This window comes from Prosopis cineraria, unplaced genomic scaffold, assembly GCF_029017545.1.
Source record: "Prosopis cineraria cultivar Desert tree isolate PC_DT_omini unplaced genomic scaffold, ASM2901754v1 PC2, whole genome shotgun sequence".
Taxonomy (NCBI): Eukaryota; Viridiplantae; Streptophyta; class Magnoliopsida; order Fabales; family Fabaceae; genus Prosopis; species Prosopis cineraria.
In genome coordinates, this window is record NW_026555333.1 from 7,348,839 (window position 1) to 7,359,801 (window position 10,963).

At 35.9% G+C, this 10,963-nt stretch overlaps 1 protein-coding gene across 3 annotated transcripts; it reads left to right on the forward strand.

The window, feature by feature from the left end:
* Positions 1-290: 290 nt before the first annotated feature.
* On the forward strand, positions 291-6,048 carry LOC129301646 (uncharacterized). 3 transcript variants are annotated; one of them, XM_054940220.1, is made up of 10 exons: positions 291-512; positions 1,132-1,221; positions 1,360-1,474; positions 2,441-2,477; positions 2,625-2,694; positions 2,903-3,007; positions 4,053-4,203; positions 4,323-4,405; positions 5,303-5,396; positions 5,480-6,048. In XM_054940220.1, the coding sequence occupies exons 2-10, from the start codon at positions 1,191-1,193 to the stop codon at positions 5,568-5,570; spliced, it is 777 nt and encodes a 258-aa protein (XP_054796195.1). In that variant the 5' UTR covers positions 291-512; positions 1,132-1,190; the 3' UTR covers positions 5,571-6,048. The 3 variants fall into 3 exon arrangements, with proteins under 3 accessions (XP_054796195.1, XP_054796196.1, XP_054796197.1); XM_054940221.1 differs by lacking the exon at positions 291-512 and adding an exon at positions 640-851; XM_054940222.1 differs by lacking the exon at positions 291-512 and adding an exon at positions 895-1,041.
* The last annotated feature ends 4,915 nt before the right edge of the window (positions 6,049-10,963 follow it).

The following is a 10,963-nucleotide window of genomic DNA, read 5'->3' on the forward strand; positions in this document are numbered from 1 at the left end:
AAAAAAAATAATAATTACACTTTAAAAAATTAAAAATATTTTATATTATTTAACATCTAACTTTTTAAAAAATATTTTATATTTTTAAATAAAAGCGGTAAATAATAATGAATCCTTGTACGAACCAGTAAAATAATTTGATTAAAAATATAACATAATGGAATTGCTTTCTTCTTCAAACTGTGGTGTGACGAAGTGAACAAACAATAATTTTTAAAGAGATGAGTGAGCAAGAATTGGAAATGGAATAAAATAAATAATACTTGAAAGATGAAATCGGATAACTGGGACAGAGGAAAGCAATAAAAGCTGTTAAAGGCGCACTGGGGTCAACAAAAAGCGTGAGAAATCAACAAGCTTTGCTCTGTGCTTGCTGGGGTGTTTCTCATTCTTGTGTGAAGAAAGAACTGACACAACACAGAGGGGAGCGAAGGCCGTGAGAACGAGCAAAGGGACGTTCACAAGAAAAGAAAAAAGACCAAATGCTTTTTTGGGGTTTATTTCCCCATCAGGTTGGTGTAAAGATAGCTCCACCCACTTTTTTTTCTCACCATTCAATATAAATATTTTTTTTTCTTTATTTCAGATTCTCTTGTGTTATGCAGACATGTATATAAAGATGAATACTTGCAAATTCATACCACCGAATGAACATTTTCAACTTATTTTACCCATTGATAGTTTTTGAGTGATCAATCTTGCAAAATGTGCAATCCACCGGCAATATATATTTTAAAATTTGGGCAATATTCTGCTTGTCCTGGTTGAAGTTCTTTGCTTAGTCTTTACCCAATGTCCACAAGCTTTAGATTCTTCAAACCCTCACTCTTCTATTCTCCGTGCATTACAAAGTAAACACTCCCGTTCGTTCGTTCTCTACATTTTGCGCTTAATCTCTTGGGGATTCTGCTCATAAAAGGGCTCTAACTTTTTTTTTGAAAAATTTTCTGGTCCCTCCAGTAACTATCTCCTTTTTCAGTGCCTTTCGCTTTCTGTCAAATTTCAAGGAGGTTTCAACTAGGATTAGCTAGTTTAAGCAGGGTAGCCGATGCAGATTCATTGCCATTATTCCTTGTGACCTCCCATTTGTGTATAAATAGAGATTGCTAATGTTCATATTCTTCATTGCAGCCACTCATATTAAGCGCCTTGACAGTGGCCTGAGAAGATAACTGTTTTGATACAAAAACATGAGTTACAACAGCTCGTCTTCGGGTTCGGGTCAGTTCATATCCCATGGCATTTTCAGTGCTCTGCATATATAGATTTATTGGTGAAGAAAATATCTTGGTTTCTAGCAGCTAAATTATCTAGGATTTCTGGCCTTTTTGTATGTTAACTTTGTGGTGCAATGTTCAGGCAGTGGAACTGCTAGAAGGACTTTTGAGTTTGGAAGGACCCATGTGGTCAGGCCTAAAGCTAATCACCAGGCGACTATAGTTTGGCTACATGGCCTTGGTGACAACGGCTCAAGGTATGTAGCTATCATGAGTATATCTTTTTTTTTTTTTAAACAGTAGCAAGTATCGTTTAAAGATTTTACTCCACTTGTTAGAGAGAGAGAGAGAGAGAGAGTGTGTGTGTGTGTGTGTATTAGGGAACAGTTTTCTTCCTTTTGAGCTCGTTGACACATGGGGTGAAAGACCAAATGTTGTAAATTCATTTTACATGCAGCAACAAACCACCACTGATTTGCTCACTTTCTGTCCTCATCAATCTGCATGGCTCAACAGCAAGGAGTTGGTGATGCTTGGCATTTTAACTATTATTATGTCAACAAGTTATTCCTTTTTTATGGGCAAACTTAGCTTGAGTGGATGCCTTCTACTTTTGCCTGAGAATATGCCTTAGGCGAGAATCATGGGTTTGTTTGCTTCAAATAAAATTAAGGGGAGGAGCATGAATGTCAACATATTGTCTCCTTCTGGTTGAGGAGTTTATTTTTTAATTTAAGTTCTGGAACTCCATACCCTTTTCCAGAAGATTCTTATCAACTAATTTACTTTTGCAGTTCAGGAAACCTTAAGTCTTAGATTATTATGTACCAAATAATGGAACATGGGACCACAACTTCACTAGCTATGTTATTACCAAAACTCAGCAGACGTAAACACACTTTTTACCAATGAGTGACATGTATTGTCCTATTGCCTAAGTAATTAATTCTTTGTTTTAATTTTTATGACTTAGGTTGGTCAGTGCATATATTCATGCAATATCATATATGCCATTTGTTAACATGTGGCCCCAAAACTAGGTAGGAGGTGATATACTTTTAATGGGTATTTGTTTAAAGAATCTTTATAATAGTTACAATTATCTTCACCTTTCCTGACATAACTCTTGATTCCTGGACATTCCTAATATTTTTTTGGCCAATTTGTTTGCCTTGTTGAAATATTCAAGATTAGCCAATAATGAATGAACTTTTGTTTTGCAGCTGGTCCCAGCTCTTGGAAACTCTTCCTCTTCCAAATGTAAGAATAACCGTGTTCGTTTTACTTTTTTTTTTTTCCATTTCTACTGCACATCTAGCATCTGCTTTGAGTTATTTTTTGTGTTAGGAAAGCAGATGTTTTCTTGACTAGCATTTATCATTCTTTCTCTGGAAATTTTTATAACAGATTAAATGGATTTGCCCAACTGCTCCTACAAGGCCTGTAGCCATATTTGGTGGATTTCCTTGCACTGCCTGTAAGTTTTGCTTCCTGAAAAGTCCATGTTATTGACTTGGCAACACTGCCTTTCTTTTCCCACTTATCTTTCACTTTAGAATTTGCTACTAAATAGCAATGTCATATGCTAATTCTTTGGTTCGTACTCTGCATTCAATATGGAATTTAATGTCCACTCTTGTGTCCATAATTGCCAGAGTCTAATTTGGTTGGGTGATCTCTCCCAGGGTTTGATGTAGGAGATATTTCTGAAAATGCTTCAGATGATATAGAGGGCTTAAATGCTTCTGCAGCACACGTTGCAAATCTTCTGTCAACAGAGCCTCCAAATAGTAGGTTTTCCATGTACCGTGATCACTTGAGAAACTACTATTTATATCCATGTTTTGTAAAAGATGGTGAATGCTATTTCTTTTCCTTAGATTATGTGATACACTAAATTAATTGCAATCATTATAGAAAGCTCTCCTTAGGGAAACAGTTGATGCCAATAAGCATTTTCTAGGCTTTTGGCATCCTTAAAATTTCCTTAGACTCATGACATGGTGCTTGACCAGTGGATCTATTGCTTTTGGTCATGTAGACTGACCAATGTATCGGAACAGATTTCCATAGAATTTAAGAAAATAAAATATACTTTAATGATGGTAATAAAGATCCATGGGTTTGTCATTATTTGAGGATCACTCAAAGGATCAAAATGTTTAAAGACATTGAAGTAGTAAACCACTTTATGCCTCTATTGCCTTCCGTATTTTCTTATCTAATAGTTTAATAGTGGTTATCTCATTGAAGAAAATCATTACATATTAAGGGTGTTTTAAGTTTTCTTTCACAACATTTTGTATTATATTTGACCAACACCAAGTCGAACCATAAACCATTAGCACTATACAACAACGATAGCGACAACAACAAGCCTTTATCCTATTAGGTGGGGTCGGCTACATGGATTGCAAGACACCATTAGCACTATAAGATCTTGTTTTATTATTCACTTCAGTATTAGTAGAAAACTATACTTTTCCATTTTATCCCTCATTCAGCTCCTCAGTATATGGCATTAAATTAAAGAGAGAGCTACTGCGAGAGTTTAAAAGCCCAAGATTCCTACTTGAGACTTTCTCATGATATTCCATAGTAGGTTCTTATAACCAGAGTTCTACTTGATAAAGTAACTGAAATTGGAGGTTTTGTTTTTTGATGGCTGTTACCCTGCCCTTGGAGTTTTTAACTTATCATAAAGGGGGAAAAATACTCTTTCTTGAAGCACATAGAGCAAATATTGAAAATTTGATCATGTAAATGAGATTGTCATCTACAATTCCCTGTTCCATATAGTTTGACTTAAATGCTATTATTGCTTTGACCGTGCAGTCAGAATTGGTATTGGGGGCTTCAGTATGGGTGCTGCAACTGCACTTTACTCAGCTACATGCCATGCTTTGGGGCGGTATGGAGGTGGAAATGCTTATCCTGTCAACTTAAGTGCAGTTGTTGCTTTAAGTGGCTGGCTTCCTTGTTCAAGGTTTGGTTTCTGTAATATATAACAGGCCAATACATAAAATACTGCCATTAAGGCACACCTACCAATGCAGTCCTTTTATCTGGGAAGGTTAATTAACTCAGAAACTACTATTTATGCAGGAGCCTCAGAAATCAAATTGAAGGATCACATGATGCCTTAAGGCGTGCAGCAGCATTGCCCTTACTTCTCTGCCATGGCTTAGGTATTCATCGATTTGATCAGTCTTCATTATAGTTGGCAAATTCAAATTTATTGGGAATTTTTTCCTTGAATAGCATGGAAGCATGTTTGCCTCATCTTTCTCACCAAATTCCACATGCTGAAGAAAGTTCAATTATTTATATAGCTTAGATGTTAATTGTAGGTTGGGGTATAGATAGAGATTAAGGGTTTAAATCCTTCTAATTTAACCCGAAAACTAAAAAAAAATAGATAACCTATCCTGATGCTTTCCATGTGCGCGTCTGCACGTGTGCTGTTTGCTGTGTCATATATTTGTGCTTGAAAAAAGAAGGTAAAGGATTTCTTTCTAGGAGTATCACTGGGTAATATTAATATGGAAGAGAAAAACTGAGTTCTCACCAGCATAGAATTCCTTTTTGGAATACCACTGGTCGTTGCATGTTGCATTTATTGAATTTTTTTAGTGCCATGTCAATGCCCTTATTTTTAGATATCTTGTTTCTGTCAATTCAAATCTATGGCCATTTATCCAGAAATCAGATCATGATCATGATTTGTCATGAGCGAATCATTGTTCTTAAGTGCTTCAGTTTCATTGTCCTCGTTAATAAGCTTCCATGCGGAACAAGTGCTATATATATCTCAGTTCTTGATTATGGCCTTAGAAAATACACAGAAAAGTATATTGCCCTTAGCATGACAATGTATGAAAGTGTTAAGGTATGTTGCGGTGAGAAGCAAAAGTTGGAGTATGATAATACCCACTATCAGAACTTGTAGCTCAAGCTTGATTCATCACTACACAAGTACCAAAATATCATCTAACATTACAGCTGATAATTGTAGCCATAATGATCTCTTCCTGCTTGATGTTATCCGAAAAGGTTTCATCTTGAAAGTTGGTTTCCTTTTGCAGCTGATGATGTGGTTGCATTTAGGCAGGGAGAGCAATCTGCACAGACCTTGAGCTCAGCTGGATTCAGGAATCTTACATTTAGGAGCTATAATGGGTATTCTACTATAAGTTCTGCAAAGCCTATAATATTTGTCCAGGAAAGCAGCCTAATGAACTTCAAAACCATTTTGTCTGCAGCCTGGGTCACTACACCGTCCCTGAAGAGACTGATGAGGTTTGCAGTTGGCTGACTGCAAATTTGGGACTTGAGGGGTTTCGGCCGAACTGACACAGAAGCTTTCTTGTAGGCTTTGGAAGAGGCACTATAGAAATAGGTAGTGGTGTGGGGTATACCTTACTTTCTGAATGAACTTTTTCAAGGGTCGCTAAGTTTCTTGCTGGTGGGGAGGACGTGGATAATTCCTTCACATCCTGCGCCTGCAAATTTTGCTTGTTTCGCTCAAGGTGTCCTGTTGCAGTGGATGTGCGGGTTTCTGTGTTCTGGTCCAAATAAAGTCAAATCTTGGTTAAATTTTGTTAGTTTGCGGTGCTTTTATTTGGGGTTTTAAAATTAGTTATATTTGACTATTTGTACTCGGCCTTAGTCCCAAAGAGAATAAAAAGTCGAACAAGTTAGTTAGGTTGGGCTGAATTAAATTTCCCGTGAAACTAGGGCCTAGGAGGCTGGCGAAAGTTTTGATCAGAAGTAAATTAGATTGAAAACAACAAACAAGTTACTTTTGATCTCTAATGAAATTCTTTATTTAGTTTCTGTTTTTTATTTGGGCTTTGCCCTCTCATGTACCCCAAAACAAAAAAAAGTCTTATTTTTTTGTTTTTGTTTTTGTTTTGGGTGACGTTATTTTTTGGTTTTTCCTCGGCTCAACTTTTAATCTTGTGCTGAACTATTAATGCAAATTATACATTAATACAAAATATAAAAAAACTCAAGAAATTTTACTTTCATCGGGTTTGAAATAGGGCAACTCATTTCAAATTGTATAAATACACGAATAGCTTAGAACACACTTCAATTCATAAAACCTCAAGCACATCGCAGGTGGTTGTAAAATGCTGCAAGGTAGAACATTAAATTGTGAGGAGAAAGTGAATTTAACATAGTTGTAGTAACGGCCAAACTGCCTGTGTTTAAGGCATGATTGAGCAAGCAGTAGCTTTCACAGCATAGAAAAAAATAGAATTTTTTTTTACCCCAACAAAAAATGCTTTTATGTTTGACAAAACATGGTAAAGTAATTTTTTTTTTTTAACACAGGGTCACAACAAGCCATACAAATAGAGGGGATTAGGTCAAGTTAAGACCCATAAAGAAACGACACCCTAGGGGTGGTACATCAAAAATTAAAATATCAATATTATTGTTTGTAACATGACAAGCAAGCCAGTTTGCCTATTAGATTTTTTGAACGCATGGTTGAAGGTGATAACCCAATCCTTCATGGTGAGGCATCTGATCTTTTTTATCGTGTCATTAAGAGGATGGTTTGGATTGTGTTCAAACCGGATAAGCACTAGAGCCTCTAATGAATTAGTGTGAATATTAACTTGGTTGAAATTGCTCCTCCAATAAAGATTTATGCCCTCAAGGATAACTAAGAGTTCTGTGGTTGTGTTAGGTGATAACTAAGACTTTTAATAAACCCTTTTATCTAGTTACCTTGGTCATCACAGATGAAGCCACCACAAGAAGTAGCTCCATTATTGAGGACAGAACCATCCGTATCAAATCTAACCTAGTCAGGTTTTGGAAGAGTCTATCTAGCGAGAGATCTGTCTTGGTTTATCTGCATAATTTCAAATTGAGATTGAAAGTGCATGTCATTGATTATGCCTTGGGTATAGGTGAAAATGATATTTTTGTTAGGTATGTGATCTTCAGAATAAATAAACTTGCAACGCTCTTTCCAAATATTCCAACAAATATGTGCAAAAAGTTTCTTCCAAGGGGTTCTCCTGATATTAGGATTTCCAACATTATTTTTTGCATTTTAGAGAATCCAGTCCTATAACGAAAGAGAAAAGGAAGTGTTAAGCTTGGAGTGTTTCACTAGTTTCATCCATACTTTCTTATGTGCATTCATGCAAAATATGGATGGAGTTGTCAGTAGAGTTGCAACCGAAAGGGCAATCTCTTGTGAAAAGATCAAAGTTAATGTGTAGGCAATTCCAAGTAGCTTTACAAAGAAAAAATTTAATCTTTTCATAGGTGGGCCTTGTAACACTTGCCCCGAGTGTTATCCAAAAATTACACAATTCAAATAAACTAAGTATAGTTAGGAAATTAATCCTAAAACCAACTTAGGAAACAAACCATTAAATCACTAAACAAATATACAATTGCAAAGTAAACATTTAAAGCCTTTAAAAAAAATTTATAGGTTCTACCTATAGCACGGAAGCAAGTTAGGCGAAAGAAGGGTAAAAATATGCTGTCATGACAGCATTAAATTGCTGTCATGACAGCCCTCCCGAGTCAACTTCAGGGAGGCACCGTTCTGTCTTCCGATCTCCGATCGAAGAAATTTTAAAGCTCACAACTCACATTCAAAGGGTACTATAAGTCTACCAAAATTCAAAAATATCCAACGGTTGGATTAAAAATTGGACATGTTAAAAATTTGGTCAATTTTGCTGTCATGACAGCACTTCCGGACTAACTTTCGGAGTGCACCATTTCATCATCCGACCTCCGATCGGAGTGATTCCAAAGCCCACATGTCACTTTTTAAGAATACTATTAGCATACCAAATTTTGAAAAGATCCAACGGACGGATTGAATTTTATGCAGGTTACAATATAATTACTGTAGCTGTCATGACAGCAATGACAGCACCTCCAGACCAAATTCTGGAGTACGCCGTTTCTCCATCTGATATCCAATCGACATGATTCCAAATCCCACACGAAGCTTATAAAAGGTTTTACTTGTGACTCAAATTTTATAGAAATCCAACGATCGGATTAAGATTTGGACATCCGGATGCAAAAGTACAGCTTTTTGGTAAAAACCATTTTCAAAATTATCCAAATCTCATCCTAATGGTCACAAACTTGTGGGAACACTTTGGATATGTCAAATAAGACTAAAAACACCTGATAGAACATTCAAATGATAGAAAACCCCCATACATCAAAATTTGACCACCCGGGTGCCATTTCCCAAAATGAACCCTAAACCCCCAAAATGAACAAATCATACAAGGGTGGTTACAAATCAATCTAAATACCATGTATTTATATAAATACATATACTAAACATTTTCACTTGGCTCAAAGCTTCTTGTGGGGCCCACGCACCCACTCTCTCTATCCAAGGTGTATGTTTGCCCATAGCACATCATTTGCAATGCAATCACTTTGCATTTGCTTATAAAATCACATATGTATCAAAATAAATATCTGCTTGTAATAGAAACTTGGTCTACTAAGTAAATCCATCAAAACCACACACCATAACTAAGTTTCCTAGCCACAAGTCTGCAAACAGATAAAAATTCATACACAAGCACACAATCCACACATATTCACACACACATACATAATCATATCCTACTGGCACCCTAATCCTAAATACATTACAATATATTTTCTCAAAAAAAGAGGTTGTAGTTCTTTACAAATCATAAGCAAACCCCTAGCTTTGCTCCTTTCTCCGTCCACCACTAGATCCTTCGTCTGGACCTAAAATATTGAAAAGAAAGGGGTGAAACAACCACAGTCTCAGTAACAGAGAAATCTACATTGATTATTACAAAGCAAGCCATAATCAAATAAGCGAATAATAAATTCAACATAGTATATAATTTAGCCATTTAAAATGTATGAATGCATGATCTAGGCCGGTATAGCCTTTCATGACCAACAGAATGCCCCCTGACACTCTTTAACTCACAGGTAAACCTTATACCTACTTGTACCTCCACAGGCACAAAACATAATCTAAGGCATGATCTAATCCACCGAACCGCCTACGCCCCTTCGACGTGAATCCTGAGCAGTCAAAGCTAACTCCCTCCCAGAGCCAGCCCGACTTACTCTCCATGTGAGGGCTACCTTGGCTTAGGCACTCAACCTCACACTTCATATGTCAGATTCCCTCCCCCACTGAGAGGTGTCGAACACTCAATACACTAACCACTTTAGTGCACTAAGCCCATAATACGTAAGGCAACACTGAGTACTGGCAGTGTGCCATAGAATATCAAAAGTACACACCTTCTCATTGGTGAATTCCCACCGAGATCATACCTTTTATTCGTGTTTACCTTTCCCGAGTATTGACCACTTCAACACTCTAAGGTAGTATAACATTTATAAATTTCCCTTAAATGGTTCCTTAGCCTATCTAAGATACCTTACTTAGTTACACTTCCTTAAGTACAACTTCTATTCCTTATAATTAAAATACATGTAAATAAATCTCGTTTCCATAAAAATATTGTTGTTAAACAATTAGAAAACATATTTGCACTATAATCAAATTAGTATCCCATAACCCCTTATAAAGCACATTTAATCTTTTAAAACATGTAATGCATGATAGCTAGTAATATTTATTCAAAAATAGCTAAAATAAAGTAATAAAAAAAATTTCCCCTGTTACCTCAACCCTTTGGTACCAAAAGGGTTCCTTTTGTACAAAATAGAACCTGGCTTGTTCCTTAACTTCCGAACAAATTCCACCAACAATCCCTACAACATATAAGTGATCCACATCACTTATCATGTCAAATAGCATTAATGAAGACTATAACTCATACCACACAACTTAGATCTATGAGCCATAATCCATCCCAATGGTCCATATATTTAACCAACCATTCACATAGTATCACTTAACCACCAAAACCATTTATTAGCCATCACTAGGCTAAATTTTCAATTTATATAAAATTTTTAATCAATTAAAAACCTTTACTTAGTGCCACAAACTTTCACCATTAGCCCTTATAATAAAAACCAAATCTTAATTTAAATCTTATTGGGCTCAAATAGCAAAATTATAACTAAATCAATAAGCTTAAACCATTGAAGAGCAAAAACCCAATTTTTCAGGATTTATTTTGTGTCCAAAACACCTCTTTTTATCTAATTATCCACTCAAAACATTAGATCACTATATGGAAACTCAAAACATGCTCATTAGGATCCAAAGAAACAAAAGCTTACAAGAATAAAGCCTTTGGGATCAAAATCCAAAAATCTCCTCTTCCAAAAATTGAAGAAAATCAAGAGAAAGAGAAGAGGATTGAAGTAGGGAGTTTACCTATCGTGTAGCCGAGCTCGCAACGGTCACAAAGACTTCTAGATTCAAGCCTAACTCCCTCCCTTTCTCCTCTCTCTCTCTCTCTCTCTCTCTCTCTCTCTCTCTCTCTCTTTCTCTCGTGCGTTTTGTTCTTCTTTCCTTTCTACATTTTCTGCGTCCAATTTGCCTCTTAAAATGCTGGTCAAAAATTTTGGAAAAAATTACAAGAAAGGGCCTAAGATTTTTTATTATTACATAAAAGCCCGGGCTAACTTTGGTAATTTTTTTCATAGTTAAAAAACAAATAAAACCAAACTTTTGCATAGTAAAATTCAAACTCTGAACCTCTATCAAATTATTCTAAATTTTAATTTAATTATAGATATTTTATTTTATTTTTATAAATCCGAGTTTT